General features: G+C 42.4%; 1 protein-coding gene across 1 annotated transcript in view; it reads left to right on the top strand.

Moving 5' to 3' along the window:
• Window positions 1-262: 262 nt before the first annotated feature.
• DNAH1 (dynein axonemal heavy chain 1) overlaps window positions 263-18,620 on the top strand; it is a gene marked incomplete at its 5' end in the record, with an annotated part of 128,528 nt that continues 110,170 nt past the window's right edge. Inside the window, one exon of the mRNA XM_083488823.1 lies at window positions 263-480. Within this exon, the coding sequence (XP_083344949.1) occupies window positions 263-480 (218 nt within the window). The remainder of the gene's footprint in view (window positions 481-18,620) is intronic.

Raw genomic sequence — 18,620 nt, 5'->3', positions numbered from 1 at the left:
ACCATCTAGCTGTGCTTATGCTTCTTTATATACACAAGCATCCACCTCCCTAACCGGACGAAGCGTATGGTCCCTCACTGTTCATCGCCCCACTACTGGCTCGAGACTACGGGGCAGCCAAGCGACCTTCCGGCCGACTAAAGGAAACTTTTCCCTCTCTCCTCTCTCAGCAGCCGACGCGTGTTGGCTCACTACGGGCACAACCAAATTCTCGGTTGAGGGGGGCGGCGCGCGGAGAGAGACTAGCGGGAGGAAGAGACGAATGCAGCGAAGTGAGATGCCGAGAAGAAGTCAGACGAGGAAGGGGGGGGGGGAATCTAGGGAGTATCAAAGAAGGCTGCTTGCTTGGGGTAAAGAGGCAGCTGCGTGTCTCCCCGCAGCGGTGCGGAATGGTTCGGTCCCCTTAGCAACCGTCCCCGGCGTCTGTGGCCTGGAGACCAAAGCGGTTTCCCGGCGCAGGAAGAGGGGGAGGCCGGGCAGGTTGGTGCGTACACCTGCGCGCTTACTGGGTGGAACTGGGGGAAATGGGCAGCCGGGGGAGGCCTGGGTGTGTGTGTCCCAAATGGGATGGGTGGCGGACGGGGATAACAGGGGTGGGAAGGCACAGAAGGGAGCGCGCTTTGGCTCTGGGTCCTGCTTGCAAGTGTCCCACCGGCACCTGAGTTGGAGGGTGGGCCCAAGTTGGCCGACTCTTCTCATGCTCTTCATTGCTGAAGCACCTGCTTTCCCCCAGCCTCTGTGCTTCTGGAGGCCTTTGCTTGGAATCACAAGTTGGCAGGGGTGCCAATTTGAATAAAATATTGGGGGGGGGGCAGGTAAGCTCCACCTTGCATAATTAAAGGTAAAGGGACCCCTGACCATTAGGTCCAGTTGTGACCAACTCTGGGGTTGCGGCGCTCATCTCGCTTTATTGGCTGAGGGAGCCAGCGTACAGCTTCCAGGTCATGTGGCCAGCATGACTATACCGCTTCTGGCGAACCAGAGGAGCACACGAAAATGCCATTTACCTTCCCACTGGAGCGGTACCTATTCATCTACTTGCACTTTGACGTGCTTTCGAACTGCTAGGTTGGCAGGAGCAGGGACCGAGCAATAGCAGCTCACCCCATCGTGGGGATTCGAACTGCAGACCTTCTGATCAGCAAGTCCTAGGCTCTGTGGTTTAACCCACAGCACCACCCACGTCCCCTTGCATAATTAGGGTTGCCATATTTCAAAAAGTAAAAACCAAGACACCCTAAAAGTTAGGAAGACTGCAGCTGTTGAGCCCAATTGTTGACCCCAAAGTTCCCCCCAGACGTCATTTCCACCTTTGAAGATCTGGACGCATGGCAGCCCTATGCATAATCAATCACAACGTGGTGCACACACACCATTTGAATGGTAATGAGGGGGGACAGCCCCCTCAAATATTTTATTGGGGTGGACTGAAGACCCCTTGGCCCATAGGAGTTGGCGCCTATTCAAGCTGGGGGGAAACATTGCTACACTGGGGGGGAACATTGCTTGAGGGCTTCCAATGGGCATCTAGGCTGGCCTCTGTGACAGAACAGGGTGCTGCAATGGATGGGCCATTGGCCTGATGCAGCAGGCCTCTTTTGTATGTTTCTCTGATTTACCCAGCCAGAGCTGGAAAGCAGGACAGGTCCTGATCCATTTGCTGAGCCATTACAACCTAATGTGTTGGTCAGAAGATGCTGTACAGTAGTTACATAACCTGACTTGGCCAGCAAGGGCATTCCTGGGCCTCTGAAAGATCCTCCTAGGGAAGTTTCTGAAGTCATTACACTATTGTAATAAAGCACCTAGGTGTATTTCAGCAAGGATACAGTGTGCCTTTGATTTGGCCTATCTTAGCCAGTGAAATGGCTGGGTTTTACTTTAATGTCACCATGCAGTTTTCCATCTTTGGGCAAAAGATTCCTGCATCATGGGGTTGGACTAGATGACCCTTGTGGTCCCTTCCAACTCTACAATTCTATGAAATACTGTAATGAAGCAGTCCCAGCTCCCTTTAAATTAAATGTCAGAATCCTGTATTTTAACGTATTACAGCGGGAAGAAACTCCACGCCATAGGACATTGAACTAAGCTTCCTCTGGTAGTTGTGGCATCGTTTTCCTTGAAGATTTTGTGTTATTGTTTCATTTTCATGAAAGGATGGTTCCTGAAAGAGTTCATTAGGCGAAATGCATCCTAAGTCAGATCAAATGGTTGGGCGGTGTGACTTGGGAAGTCTCTTCCAGTGGCTGGAGGAACTGGACCAACAATCGTCAGTCTTTTATAACAGAGAAGTTGTCAAAGCACTGTAGTAGCATAATTTAGGATGTGGGAAATACTTTTTTAATTCACTTGAAGCTTTAAAACATTTTGTGAGCAAAGATTACACAGTTAAATATGAACTTTTTCTTCATATAGAGTGTCTTCTGTTAGTACTTAAAATTTGAACAGACTATATTGGTTTAAGACTTAGATGAGGTTCTCTAGAATCAAATATGGTTTTATATTCACTGATTTAATAGGAGATTCAATCAGACGTCTATAACTACTTAATGAGGCTGCAATCATGCCCACTTTCCTGGGAGTGAGCTACATTGAGCTCAGTGGGGCAGTTCTGAGTAAACTTGCATAGATTTGTGCTGTACATGTATTTTTGTGCCTTTTTCAGCACTCCCAAAGGGACAGGAGAAAGTTGCACTGTTCTTGTACTAATATTGTTTTTAGACCATATTATCATCATAATGCTATCATAAATTCTTTAAAATGGCATTAATTGGAGATATAAGATATAAAGATACTACGAAAGATAAAACATTCCTGTGATATTTATCCTATTTTTGTTTGTTTGTTAATAATATGTTGGGATTCTGTTTTCTTATTTGGCTTGTTTCTTATGCTTCCTTCATTAGGTTTCTCATACCTAGAGCATAAACTACAATTTTCCTGGCAATTTTTTTTGTTTTAGTTTTTGCTCTAGGAATGAAAAGTGGAAGGACTTTTTGACAGCAGGTTTTCATGTTTACAGTTCAGTGTTATTTTTGCCTATATTGACCCTGCCTTAATCCCCTGCACATCTGTATGGACAAGTTTGATTCATTGAAAAGGTAATGTTGACAGGGGGATCTTCTATGCAATTATTGGTATTGGTTCTTCAGGGACCTGCTTTTGTTTCAGAACATTTATGCTTTATCTTTTACCATAGTGTATGAATTCATAGTCCATAGTATCTGAGAGAAGAGTTTTCAGGGTTCAGTACCACCTAAAAGCTATTTTCTCAAATTCCAAATGTTTTGGGACTGGTTAAAAGTTACACAGGACTGACAGAAACTCACTCGGCATATCTTTAAGCCACATTGTGGCTACTTTCTGTATCCTTGGACTAAACCCTGACATTAAAACATGTTCTGAGATTGAATCCTGTTACATTCAGCCATGCATGGCTTATATTTAGAGAAAACCTTTGTGCTCTTTGGTTCTCAAAGGGAAGCTAGATGCCATTTTCACATATTCTTTCAAGCATATTTAAGGCTAGCTTCTGGGGAAATACCATCTTTAGGAGCTTTAGCACAATAGTTTATGTTATTTAGAACCAGGATTTGGAGTTGTAGGCATGTAGCCTTATTAATCCATGGGTCGGAATAATTGTTGCACCCGAGCAGAGACAAAAGGAGCCAAACAACACCAGGGGGTTAATCCAGAGAAAGAGCGTTTTATTCTGCCATCCGGGGGGGCAGAAGGCACCTGTGTGATTCAGTTCACAAAAGACAGGCCGCACCGAAAACATTTTACAAGCAGGTTTTATCCTTTTTTCAAACCCCTTTTTTCCTCTCCCCCTTCACAGATTCTTACATAGAAATGTTGCTTTTCGTTCTCTGGCTCTGTTCCCGGAAGTATGTTGCAAATCAATGTACCAGGACAAGGTTAGGTTGGATCTGGGAAGCGAAAGCTTTACTGTTCTCAGCTCTGAGTTGTTACAGCGTTTTTGTTACAGAGAGGACTGCTTAGCTCATGCTTTTTGTCTTAGAGGAAAATGCAGTTTTTAAAATGCGTACTCCGAGGCCTGGCTGGGGGGGGGGGAGATTCACAAACAGTTTTTAGGGCTTTCTGGGGTAACCCTAACTGTACCCCTTCATTCCATACCTCTCAATTTTGGACAGCCCTTTTCTTAAAAGGGCTCGTCCCAGGAAGGCACAGGCTGATATTCTCGGGTCAGAGCTATAATCTGGGGCCGAAGCATGCGAGAAATCATATTGCGTGTCATTGTATGCAAGCATTGCAGGAAGCAAGGTACAGAAAAGCAAAAAATTAGCAAAATGAAAAGTGGGCCAAGCAGCAGTAAAAACAGGCCTTTTGCCCATCCTAGGTTTGGCAACCAGTCAAGCCATGACATGTCCCATCCCTCCCAGGTTTGGGTAGGAATATGGGCCACTGTTTCAAGTCCTGCTGCCAAATTGCGAATGGCCTCACCATGATCAGAGATGTTAAAGCAACAGGCCCCACCTGTGAGATTTAACGCTGCACAAAAGCCGCCATGTTGCGCCAGGAGAAAGTCCAACGCTAATCGGACTGAGAGAAACGCATTGCGTGTCTCATCCAATTGCGTGGCAATTAGCCTAAGGGCCGTGGCTGTCGTGTTAGCAACAATCTCTACCACTGCCTGGAGTCTGAATGTGAAAATGTCCTCTTTCAATCCATGCTGGATTCTTGAGCCGTGCAAGACGCCAGCGTCCAGGAGTGACGTTTAGCAGGGCTGTAGTCTGGTGGGCGTCGGGTCGTCTGGTGGGCGTCGGGCATCTAGGGTCCCTTCCAACAAGGCTGGAGCGATGTCTGGACGTCTGGGTCCTCTTCACCTGGTTCATAGGGATGCAGAGGTATCCTGGCAAAAGTCCACCTGTTAAGAGAGGAGATAACAAAGACGGCAGCGATTGCACAGAACAAACTGATAGATAACATTTGCACATAAGGTATATCAACTCAAAGGGGATGCTTGGCAGGAAACTTCGCAAGGGGTTAACAGTTCTGTTCCTTGGGTTAAGTTTGCCAGCCGAGATTTTTAAAAGTCTCATTCATGTGCTATAAGTTTCAGAGCTCTCGTGGCCTGTAAGCCATGTTGCAAATTTCAGTTGATTTGCCAGTGTCTGTATAAAGAACAATGCGCTCCTTGCTTCTGGCAAAGTTTCAAATTCCTCAAAGTATCAATTCCTATGCCGCAGCTCCTTTCAGAGTAAAATTGCACATTAAAAAGAAAAACTTGACAAAGTTCACAGAAAGCATTCACTTGCTTTTTAAGAAAGTCACTTTTCCAAGTTAGTACTTTGGGGCAGAGGGTGGGTAACCCTTGGCCTTCTGGTTTATGTGGCGAAACTGTAAATCCAGAAAGTGTGAGGTTCAGGGTAGCTGGCTGAATGCAGCAGTGTCCTTCTGAGATAGCTGCCAAGAGATAAGCTATTCCAAGCACCTGGCACAAGGAAAAAAAAAAACTGATGTCCTGTTACTTTCATGAATGAATGTTAGAAAGTTAGTTCACTCGCTTCTAGCTGCAACAGTCTTTCAGCAAGAACAGAGATGAGAAGAAATCATTTTTGAGAAATCTTATTGTTCCCAGCCTGTGGGGGTGGGGTGTGTCGGGGGTGGGGCCTGTGGGCATTCCATTTTCCAGTGACCCTCTTGCCCGCAGATGGCGCAGTGGTTTATTCCCTAGGCGTCTTCTGCTGCCCCTCCCATGAGCTTCTTGTTTCTGGCTGTCTGGCTTTCTGGGTAAGAGACCTCAATTGCAGCGTCAGTATTATTTGCTGCCTTGAGCTGTTCCCTGGCACAGGCATTTACCTTGCGGACCTCCTCAGTGGTGAGAATTGTGTCCAAAAGCTGACTTATATCATCATAAGTAGGCATATAGGTTTTGAACACACCTTCAAAAAGTCTAATTATTTTTTGCAGGATTTTCCTCAAAAGAAGGATTTTGATTTTTCCAATTGCAAATATCGGAGCTTGTAAAAGGGACATGCTGAATGGTAAAGGTCCTTGGGGGTCGAACACCCCGATCATTTGGCTGTTCCAAAGGATCATACACTTGCCTAAGAGGGGCCACCACAGTGGGCTTGGACAAAGCCTTAGATTTAAGTGTCTCTACATGTTTTGTTGCCCTGTCCCACGCTGTTCTCAAAAACTTTTGCTTTTTTCTCCAATTCTCATCCTGGCACTGGGCTGCTTCTAGAACCCAGGGGGCCACATCCAGTTCTGTTTTAAACGGTTCTACATACTGGAACACTCTGTCAAACTGCTTACTAGTCCATCTTATCTCTTTATCTAGAGTTTTCCTGAAGTCATCATCATCATCACTATCATCATCACCTTTCTCTTCACCTTCTGAATTATTCATTCTCCATACCACCTTGTTCCTCACTTTCCTCTTCTCTTTCTTTTCTCCCTCAGTCTCTTTTCTTGGGAGTTGGGTAGGGGGAACTTCATTTAGCCCTGGTGCAGTTGCTGCATAGGGTGGAGGGGGGCTAATTATTCCTCCTTCCTCTTCTGGGTCTGGCAAGACTGCTGGTTTTTTAACTTGTAATTGTACTGAACACAGTTTGACTTGGGCAGTCACAATTCTATTTGTCCGAAGCCATGAGGGATTTTGATCCACATTGGCTTTCCAGATAGAAATATAGGGAATCTGATCTGTGTGGGCCTTGAAAATGTTACTCCATAAAATGTTGACCAGGTTTGGATCAAAGGATCCTCCAGTAGGCCACTCTGGTAAATACAAAGTCCAGTCAACTTCACATAAATGTTGGAGTCTGCTTTTTTTTTTGAATTTACATCCCCACTCTTCTGCTTTCATGGCACTTTTCCAGTTTTCCAGAAAGCTCTGTAGTGGTGTCTCAAGGATTGTTTTACTTCTTTTATTTCCCATGACTCTGGGATCCTGGGGACACTGGGACACTCAGCCCTCCTAACATTATTATTTTCACTCAGTCACAGGCCAGACGTTGCTGTCAACGTCTCACACACTCAAAACATTCACTGGAGTGTCCCCACACGCACATTCAGAAAAACCCATGCACCTCCCCCAATCCCTTTTTCCCCCAAAAACCACAACCGGCAGCGCTTAGACTTCGACCGGGGCCCAAGAGCACCTTTTACTGCTTCTTCTGGGCACAAAAACCAACCACAACCGGCAGCGCTTAGACTTCGACCGGGGCCCAGCAGTACCCTTTACTGCTTTTTCTGGGCACAAAACCAACAACCAACCATAACCGGCAGCGCTTAGACTTCAACCGGGGCCCTAGCAGCACCCTTTGCTGCTTTTTCTGGGCGACACCAAAACCAGTGGCACTTCTTCTACCCTGCTGGCGGAGCTGATCAGGCTCTCTTTTTGCTCGCACCTATCCTTGTGGAGCTTGCTCCCACCTATACCCTGTGGAGCTTACCTTTTTTCTCGAGGTACCTTCTTTCTGCACGGCCGTTGCTCTTTCTCTCCGTCACTTTGTCGCGTGTCCACTCAGGAACGGGTGGCCAGTTCCTCCCACGAAGTTGGCAGGATGTGCACTGGAACTGCTGACCCGGTATCCCGAGCTGCTCGCCTTGCAGTGACGCCCTGGACCTCTTTGTCCCTCGATCTCGGGGAACGTGCTTTTCCCGGCCAATGCACCAGAAATATTTAGCCTTATTAATCCATGGGTCGGAATAATTGTTGCACCCGAGCAGAGACAAAAGGAGCCAAACAACACCAGGGGGTTAATCCAGAGAAAGAGCGTTTTATTCTGCCATCCGGGGGGGCAGAAGGCACCTGTGTGATTCAGTTCACAAAAGACAGGCCGCACCGAAAACATTTTACAAGCAGGTTTTATCCTTTTTTCAAACCCCTTTTTTCCTCTCCCCCTTCACAGATTCTTACATAGAAATGTTGCTTTTCGTTCTCTGGCTCTGTTCCCGGAAGTATGTTGCAAATCAATGTACCAGGACAAGGTTAGGTTGGATCTGGGAAGCGAAAGCTTTACTGTTCTCAGCTCTGAGTTGTTACAGCGTTTTTGTTACAGAGAGGACTGCTTAGCTCATGCTTTTTGTCTTAGAGGAAAATGCAGTTTTTAAAATGCGTACTCCGAGGCCTGGCTGGGGGGGGGGGAGATTCACAAACAGTTTTTAGGGCTTTCTGGGGTAACCCTAACTGTACCCCTTCAGGCACAGAGGTTTTGGTTTTTTAAAAAAATCAACCACTTCTTGCTTATTCCCCTGATGAATGGGGCACTAGGAATGCATAAGCAGACAGAGAATATTATTCTCCCTCAAATATTTATCTGTCAGCCAATCTGATGTTTCTCCTTTCAGCCTTTTATTGTTATTTGGATTGCTTTTTAAAAGTATTTTTTCTTTGCTTGTTAAAACAATTGAGTCATTTTGAACCCTATTTTAAAAAGCAATGGTTTTCCTAGCCCATTTGGCTGAAATGTTGAATCAAAGAGTTGAAGCTACAGCATCAGAAGCTCATCCAGAGAGTAAGAAAAATGAGTGGTTATTCAATGTCTTGGATATGTAATTGTGGCTTTGACTGAGGAATTGATATTGTCATCATGGCACACGTGATTTATATTGTCTCAGCATTTCTATTATAGCATGGTACCATTACACAGTCCTTGCCTTGAATAATGTTGCAGACTTATCCAGAAAATATGCTTTTGAGACGTTGAAGAACTTGTGGTGTATCTTGATGAATATTTTTGTTTCTGCAATGTATGGATAATCAGCAGTAGTAGCAAATATTAGTGTCAGTGAAATGTTTTTTATTTTTATTTTTTTATAAATGCTTTTTATTGAGTTTTCTTCATCATACACATCCAAAAGTACACAGCCAAAGGAAAACATAACATATTAAAAAGACATTAAAAAAGGAAAGAAAATTTAAAAAAAGAAGAAAAGAGAAAAAAGGGGGGGGAAAGAAAAAAAAGAAAAAAAACACACACCGACAGTTTGCTAACATCAACTTCCCTCCCTCCTGATTTCGGATTTCTACCTTTAAAGATTTCGTCATACAGCTGGTATTGATTTTTAGTTTGTAACATTGGAAGATTTAGGTCAAACCTACTGTAGTTGGTAAGTTACTAAGATTGCCTTCGATATATACCATAAATTTATTCCAATCTTCTTTTAACTTTGTATTTTTTTGATTTCTAATTCTTTGTGTCATTTTTGCCATTTCTATAAAGCCATAAAGTTTCAGTTGCCAATCTTTCACCGTTGGTAAAGTTGAGTTTTTCCAGTTTTGAGCAATTAACATTCTAGTCGCGGCTGTTGCGTATTGGAACAGGGTTTTATCTTTTTCCGGTATTTCTTTTCCCACCATCCCCAGTAAAAAGGCCTCTGGTTTTTTGGGAAATGTGTATCTAAATATTTTTTTTAATTCATCGTATATCTGATTCCAAAATTTTTTTATTCCCTCACACATCCACCACATACGTATGAAGTTCCCTTCGTTTGTTTTGCATTTCCAGCAGGCCTTGTTGCCGGTCTTATACATCCTATTTAATTTTTCTGGGGTTAAATACCATCTGTATATCATTTTCTCTAGGTTTTCTCTAATTGCAACACTTGCTGTAAATTTTATTCCCTCATTCCATAATTTTAGCCATTTCTCATGTTCTATGTTGTGTCCCAAGTCTCTTGCCCACTTTATCGTAACTTCTTTAATTTCTACATCTTTTGTGTCCCATTCTAGTAAAATATTATACATTTTGGATAGTAATTTAGATTTACTTTCAATTATTTCAATTTGGAATTTTGATTTCTTTTCACTCATTCCTACTTTCTTATCTTCCGTCCATCTTGCATTAATTTGGTGATAATGTAGCCAACCCTTCAACTTTTCTTTCAACTCCTCATACGGTCTTAGTTTCCAACCTTCATAGGAGCTTGTCAGTAGATCTTCATATGTTAAGCTTTGTTCCTCCAAGTTTGTTTTTTTAAATGATAGGATATCTGTTGGAGATAGCCACCAGGGTGTTCTGGGTTCTAACAGTTTTTTGTTTCTTTCCCAGACTTCATATATCGGACCTCTGATAATATGGCTCAAAAAACTCTTATGAACTTTTCCTTTGCTTGACCAGAGGTAGGCGTGCCAGCCAGACCTGTTTTCTACCCCCTCGAGTTCCAATAAGTCCTTGTTTTCCAAGGTTATCCAATCTTTTGCCCAGCATAAGCAGGCAGCTTCGTAGTACAATCTTAAGTTAGGAACCGCCAGTCCTCCTCTCTCCTTTCGATCTGTAAGTAGTTTGTATCTAATCCTTGGCCGTCTTCCCTGCCATATAAACCTTGAGAGGACTTTCTGCCAATCTTTGAATATTTTAGTCCCTCTAATAACCGGAATGTTTTGAAAGAGGAACAACATCCTGGGAAGAATATTCATTTTTATTGCCTCCATCCTGCCAAGCCACGAAAGGTTTATTCTGCTCCAGACATCCAGGTCTTTTTTGACTTTGTTCCAGGTCGTTGTATAATTATCTTCAATTAGATTTATATTTTTAGGTGTGAGCCAAATGCCTAGATATTTTATTTTTTTAGTTATTTCTATTCCATGTTGTCTCACTAATTTTTCTTTTATCTCGTTTCTCAAGTTCTTTGTTAATATCTTAGTCTTTGATCTATTCAATTTAAATCCTGCTAGTCTGCCATATTCTTCTAGTATTTCCAGCGCCTTCTCGATACTTCTTTGTGGTTCTTCTAAGGATAGCATCAAGTCGTCTGTGTAGGCCTTTAGTTTAAACTCCCTTGATCCTATTTTGATCCCTCGGATGTCAGATGTTGATCTTATTTTGTTTGCCAGAACTTCTAGGACCATAATAAATAAAAGCGGGGAGAGGGGACAGCCTTGCCTGGTTCCTTTTTCAATTTGGAATGTATTTGTAAGATTGGTGTTTATCACCAGTTTGGCCGATTGCTTTGAGTATATTGCCTGTATTCCTTTCAGAAATTCTCCCTCTATCCCCGCTTCTTCCATAGTCTTTAGTAAAAACGACCAGGAGACATTATCAAACGCTTTTTCTGCGTCTATAAAGATCAAAGCCGCTGGTATATCATTGTTAATTTCCAGATATTCGATTAAATTTATAATATGTCTAACATTGTCCTTCAGAAATCTGTTTGGTAAGAAGCCTGCTTGGTCTTTGTGTATTAAATGTGACAGGCATTTTTTAAATCTATTTGCCATGATATCGGCATATATTTTATAATCGTTATTCAATAAAGATATTGGCCTGTAGTTTTTAATGCACATTTTATCTGTATCTGGCTTTGGAATTAATGTTATGAAGGCTTCCCTCCACGACTCCGGTATTTTTCCTCCTCTTAAAATGTTGTTCATGGTATCGCAGAGCGCCGGTGATAATTGATCTCCTAGAACTTTATAATATTTTGCCGAAAGACCATCCGGGCCTGAAGCCTTTCCTATTTTCATTTTTTTTATAGCGTTTTGGACCTCTTCTATGCTAATGGGCTTATTTAGTTGAGATCTTTCTTCCTCTGTGATAGTCTTCCCTTTGTGTCTCTTCAAATATCTATCTATTTGTGTTGTGTCCTCTTCTCCTTTCTTGTATAATTCCTCATAGAACTCAAGAAACTTCTTTTGTATTCTTTTTGGGTCAACTATCAGATCTTCCTCTACCTTTATTTTGTTTATCATATTCTGCTTCTGTCTTTTTCTCAGTTGCCAGGCCAGAAATTTCCCTATTTTATTCGCTGACTCAAAATATCTTTGCTTCATTAGTTTGATTTTCCATTCAATTTCTTGACTCGTCAGCATCGAATATTGTGTTTGTAGCATTTTTATTGTTCGAATACTTTGCTCGTCTTTCGGGTGGTCTGTTAATTTTTTCTCATATTCTCTTAACTGCTTAAGTATATCTTCCTTCTTCTGCTGTCTTATCTTCCTCTTATAGTTGTTCTGCTGAATAAATAAACCTCTTACTACCGCCTTACTGGCGTCCCATACCACTTCTATGTTTGTTCCTGTGTTCAGATTCAAATCAAAGTACTCTTTTAAGGTAGTTTTGGCCTTTTCAATAACATCATCATTTTCTAATAGATATTCATTTAGCCTCCATCTGTAACTTCCCTGTATTACACCTTTAATTTCCAAAGTTATCAGGTTATGGTCTGAAAAAGTTCTTGGGTGAATTTCACAACTTATTGCTCTTAGGGTAAGTGCTCTCGAGGTCCAGATTTGGTCTATTCTGCCCCAACTTTTATGCACTTCCGAAAAAAAGGTAAACTGTTTTTCTGTTGGGTGTTTATATCTCCATATATCTATTAGGTCTAGGTTTTCTTCCAGATCTTGGAATGATTTCGGTAACTTTCCTTGATTTCGTTTTCTGTTTTCAGTTTGTCTGTCAATTTCTGGTGACGGCACCGCATTAAAGTCTCCCAGTAGTATCGTCTTGTTGTCCTCTAGATCTATTAGGACTTGTTCTAATTTTTTAAAAAACTCAGGTCTGTTTGTGTTTGGGGCGTAGATATTAACTACGTTGATCTTTTCTCCCTGGAAGTTAATCTGAACCCCTAGTATCCTCTCCTCCTCATCTTTATATATCATTTTTGGTTCCCATTTTTCCTTCACATATATTACCACTCCTTTTTTTTCCTCCTCCGTAGAGTTTATAAATTCCGTACCTAGATACTTATTTGTTAAGACATGTTTATGCTTTTTAGCTACATGAGTTTCTTGAATACATATTACATCCATTTTTTTCTTTTTCAACACATTCGCAATTTTATTCCTTTTGACTTTTTCGTTCAGTCCATTTACATTCCAAGATACGATTTTGAGGTTCCTTGTCATTTTTATCTACTAATAAGTCAGTAATTTCCCAGTCTAGGTTTTACCGGTTTAAGTTCGGTTGGGTTCGTCTTCTATTTGCTCTTCAATCTCTTCCTCCTCCCCTTCCTCCCCTTCTTCCCCCTCCTCCCCTTCCTCCCCACCCTCTGCTCTTCCTTCCCTCTCTAGTCCCCCCCTCGAGCTCGCCTTCCCTCTTTCCTCTCTCTCTCCTTCTTTCTCTCCACGTCTTTCTCCCACCCCCCCGAGATCTTTTTCATATCTACGTAGGAATTTACTGACTTCCTGATTTTCAGTTATCTTGAATCTTTTCGCTTTGTAAAAAAAGGAGATCCCTTCTGGGAATTCCCATCTGTGTTGTATACCATTTTTCCTTAAGATACCAACTATTTGTTTGTAACCCTCTCTTTTTCGGAGAAGCCTAATTGGAATTTCTTTGAAAATAATAATTGGTTTTCCATCAATTACCAGTTTCCTCTGGTAACTTTCTCTCAGAATCATATTTCTCATTTCTATCGATTTGAAGATCACTAAACAGTCCCCTGAAGCTTTTTTCAATCTGTTTTGTTTGGGTCTTATTTTTATTCTAAAAGCATTTTCTATCGTTTGCGCGACCTCTTCTTCTTTCAATGCAAGCCACGTCGCGAGTTCTTTGATCATTTTCCCCTTTATATCTTCCTCTCTTTCTTCCCCTATTCCTCTAAATTTTAAATTTAACTGCTTTTGTTTCATCTCCATCAAGGCTAAATTATCTAAGACCTGATCTTGAGTTTTACTCAGTTCTCCAAAGTTTTCTTTGGCTTTTTCAGCTTCTTTTCTCTGGTCTCTCAAATCTTTCTGCACTTTTTTGTTTATTTCTTCTAAAGATTTTGTTCTAACTGTAAGATATTTTATCTTATTTGAAAGTTCTCCTGTGACAACTTCAATCTTTTTATCAAAAGATTCATGCATTTCTCCTAACTTTTTTTCTATGCGTGTTTCATTTTGTCTGAATTCCTCTTTTATTTTCAACCATAGTGCATCTAGATCTTTTATTTCCTCTTGCCTTGAGGTTCTCCTATCCATTGGTGTTCCCACAGACTTCTTCCCGTCCCTCCCCGTCATCTGCCCGTCTCCCTCCCCTCCACACCCCCCCACCTCTTACAATAAGTTGACTTAAAGGTTTTTGTAGTTTTCCCAACGAAAAAACACACAATCTTAGATATTTTGGTTATCACCGGGGGGATTATGGCCTACCCCCTGATTCAATCAACACACTCTTCCTGTGTTCTCCGTCTTATTTCTCCTCCCTATCTAAATAATATTTACGTTGTCTTTTAAGTCAGTATGCCACTATCCCGTCTGTTTTCACGCTCAATACACAGTTAGCCCCCTTGCACAATATTGGAAACTTTCCCCTCTAATTTATAAATCTTTGCATTTACCTGATACTAAAGAAGTGGGGAAAGAGGGAAAAGGACAACAAAGGAACAATAAAAGATAATACAATCCGATTAGAACAGATAGTGCGAAGACTTCTCTTTGGTTCTCCGCCACTTATTTAGCTTAGTCCGTTCCCGCGTAAATGCAGGTTCCGATCCTGTTAGTATTACCTTAAGTGCAGTCAGAGATCAAGGGGTCAGTGGTGCTGATGGGGCGGAGGAGGTAGGAAAAGAGGGGGGAGGGAGGACGGAGGGGGAGGCAACCGGGCAAACACGGGGGCAGCGGTCCAAAGAGTTTTGGGGTTGCTCGCCAGAGTCTAAGTGGATTCCTCTCGGGGGGTGGAAAAGTTCCAATTCACAGGGGAAGAGTCCGGTTCCAGTTCCAAAAGGGAAGGGGCAGGCGCCAGGAGAGAGGCCGGCTCCACGACGCAGGATCAGTCCGGGAGAAAAAACGGGGCAAAAAGGTCTTTCAAAATCTCTGGGTCTTTCAGAAAAAAGCAGTTTCGGGCAGGTCCAGCCAAACGTCTGCTAGCCGGACCTCTGCCCTCAGAGGCAGGCTGTCTCGTCTCACACAACCGGGCTTGCGCGCTGTGTCTCTTTTATTGTCAAAATAATATGGCAACAGACTAAAAGAAAGCTGGAGAGCTAAAAGAAAAACACAGGAAGGTAAGTGCGGAGGGTCGGGGTGATTCTTAAGCCCCGTCACAGGGGCTGGTGGGGGGAGGTGAGAAATTCGCCTCGCCGACTCTCTGGGCTGATTTGCTCTCTCTTCCCCCTCCGTTCGTCTTCTCCGCTTCTCCGCTTCTAACGCCCCTCCGCTTGTTCCTCTCGTTTCTCTCCTCAGCTTTCAACTTTCTGTTAAAGCTCTCCAATAATCCGCTTTCCAATACAAAGTCTCTAAAGTTTCATTTCACTTATATACTTTTTTGCTGGTTACTTTGCCCCGCGAAATCTCCAACGGGGACTTCCCCTCTCTTTGTTCTACAGCGGGGAAAGTTAGCTACTTTGTCTCACTCTTCCAATTAACTTCCAGCGCCATCTTGACTCCGAGATACAGTCAGGCTCCTTAAGATTAATCCATTCACATCTGTCACGCCTTGGAGTCTATTCTTCTGATTTTACACTCCAACAGTTATTTAACAGCTCCAAAGGCAACAGTTCTAAAAGATTTCGGAGATTTGTCGCCGCTTTTCAGCGGGAGCTCGAGACATAGCTGTGCGGGGTCGCAGGGCTTACCAAAATGCGTCTCTCGGTCCCACTGCTCCGGAGTCCTCCCAAAAATAGGGAAAATTCCAAAAAGCTTCGAACCTTTTCGACGCTGCTGGTAGCATTTCCCTCCAGGGGGCCCCCCTGGAGATTTTGGGGTCGCAGTGCCTTTGCGTTGCCCCTCAAAAGCCCCGTGCAGTTCGGAGAAGTCAATCAGCAACTTCTCCACGCTCCCATACTGCTGGCGATCCAAACCGGAAGTCCAGTGAAATGTTTTTTAAAAATTTTTTCCCTGAATAAGATAATAGTTTATTTCATAAAATATGGAAGCATTTACTAACCTGCTTTAAGTAAGGAAAAGATTACTCTTTGACCTTCTTCTTTGGCGATGGAGGAAAACTAAATGATTTGGGTGTAAAATAAAATTATGCAGCCCAATCATATAAAATATTATAATTAGAAGCCACCCAGTTATATAAAAAGCCAGTGTACAACAATATATTCATTATCAGTTTTGAAGCTCAACTAAATGAAATTCTTATAAGCAATAGAATGACACATGTGAAGAAGAACTAATATTTGTTGACCAGTAGAAAGGAACTCTTATTTTCCATACCTTCTATTAAGAGAATTGCTCAGCACAATGAAGAAGCCAACAACTTTTTCATTGAGTAAGGAGAACTTTGGCTTAGGACTTTGATGAAGGAGCAGATTTCACAAGGATTCAAAAATCATGATTGCAGCAGGGTTGCCACATCTTAACTGGCACTGGCTCCATCAAAACAAAACAAAACAAAAAGATCAGCAGATCTTGATTAACAGCTGTGGTGGCAACCCTACATCAAGGACTTCCCCCATGCATGCCCCACAACCTCCCCAGATCTGCTCTAGGGTCTCTGGGGAAACCCCTAGAACAGATTTAAGGGGTGCATGGGAGGAAGGAGCGGGGAGTCACATTGCACAAGTGGAAATTATTCTTCTAATGAGACCATGACATATCACTGCTTTAGATACAACCCTTGGGCTTACTCACTCTGTTTTGTTTTTCTTTTTTAAAACCTCATTCTACATAGCTGCTTTCGTGAGCAGATTCTCAAGAGTTAAATAAATAGGTGTTTGGTAAATTATTTTCAAGCCAGGTTTTCTTTTCCTGTACTCTGGAAAAGACTGTGCCAATTTCACAATAGTCAAGACTTAGTATGAGTACTTCCTCCTGTGCATCTGACAGATGGGCATTCCTTTGATCAGCATACCGAGCAGGAGTTTATTTTAATTGGTGGATAGATTTTGGTGATTGCACAGAACTCCAGCGAAGTGCCGATGACTGTACCAGCTGCCCAGCGGTTGAGATTCAGTTGAATCCATAATGCACAGGTGAATTGCTCACTCCCCGTCCCTCACGACTGTCAGTGGACTTCAGCTCTGTCCTGCTCAGCGTATGTACCCCAAGCAGTGGTGAAGCTTGAATTAAACACAGCATAGCTTACCATGCCATATCCATATTGCCTAAATACCATACTTTTCTGTGTATAAGATGAACTTTTATTATGTGAAAATAACGTTTAAAAATTGGGCTCATCTTAGACATCGTAGTGCAGAGAGGGGAGGGGGGATTGTTTGCTGCCGCGAGCAGTATATTGTCACCGGCGTTAGTGTGGGTGATTGGTGGCTGTGGCAATGGCTGCTGTCAGTTGGCCACTGCTGTGGCAATTGGGCGTATGATTGGCATGTGCTGTCTGCGAGCGGTAAAACAATAGGTTGCTTCTGCGTCGCGTATGATAGGAATTGTTGTCCAGGTGGGTGAGAGTTCTTAGGCATCCCCCCCCCCCAAAAATGCTCAACAACTGTGCGCAATCTCCCTCTTTAATTTAATTAGTCCTCCAAAATAGGGGGTGTCTTATACACGGGAAAATATGGTAATGTGTCCTTAAAAGCTGCCATTTCCCAGCATTTTGGAGCTTGAATGCACATCCCTTAATGCAACATATTGAACCATGAAGTTTTTTGTTAATTGAATTTGATTGTTTTTTGACATTTGTATTACTATAACTACTACTGTTAGACAAAAGCAAATATTAGATGTTCCTTTTCACCTAGACAGCAGCCCATTTTCCAAAGCTTGCAGTGCAAATCAATAAATCTTTCCAGAAAAACCACCAAAGCATAGTCTATGAAAGAAAAAAAATCACACCATCTGTCAACATCCTGAAGTCTCTTATCAAATGTTCAGCTTATTCAAAATAAGTAATTTCTTATCTGTACATTCCCAAATTCAGCAGGAACCATTATCAATTGTACATCTCCTACACTGAGAGGTTTCAAATCAGTTCTGTTGAACTATTTTCTAACTATAAGCCCCAATTCCTCATTATATGATAGAAGACTGTGATTCTGCCAGCTGTGGCCCTATATTTTAGTTGCCTCATTTGTGTTTTTGTCCCATACTGTGGACATAGATATATAAATGAGATGTCAAATCAACTCATAAAAGAGATTATTTAAAAAACCGGTTTTCCAGATTGCTTTAAAAAGTTACAGGGACTTGACAAATGGCAGAACCAGAGATAAAATACAAATTAAGTAAAATTTTAGTCTTTAAGCTCTATGAAATCACTAGGTGAGGGCCAAACCAGATGTGTGTCTGTTTGCTAAACATGCACTTGCTGGGTTGGCCATAAAGAGAGGGTTGTGGGGGTGAGTCTACTTCAGTCACAGAGCAGAGCAAATGTAACCCCTCCTTACTTCCCTGTACTCCATTGTTCAGAGACCTAGTCCCACAGCTGACTCACCTTAACCCCAAATAATAAACGATTATGTAGATGTCCTCTACTGTTTTAAGGGCTGCTTCAAACATTATGAATTTCACAAAGAGAATATTTCCACATCAAATGCTTGCAGAGCTCTTGAAGATCATCAAATGGATGATTATTCATGTGCCTTTTACATTGAATGTGTATGTACTGAGAAGACCTAGTTGCATCTCTATTTCTGGAGTGATTGATCGAATCACACAGAGCTGATTGGAAGAGGGCTTTCTAGAGCAGCGAATAACAGAAAGCTGCCCTATTCCAGGTCAGACTATTTGTTCATCTAGCACAGTGATGTCTACTACAATGCAATGACAGTGGCTATCCAGGGTCTCAGGCAGAGAAGGGTCTTTCAGATAACCCTGAACCTTT

The sequence above is a fragment of the Podarcis liolepis genome (assembly GCF_965112155.1).
Source record: "Podarcis liolepis genome assembly, chromosome: 2".
NCBI classification, from domain to species: Eukaryota; Metazoa; Chordata; class Lepidosauria; order Squamata; family Lacertidae; genus Podarcis; species Podarcis liolepis.
This window is presented reverse-complemented; position numbering and strand designations above follow the sequence as displayed.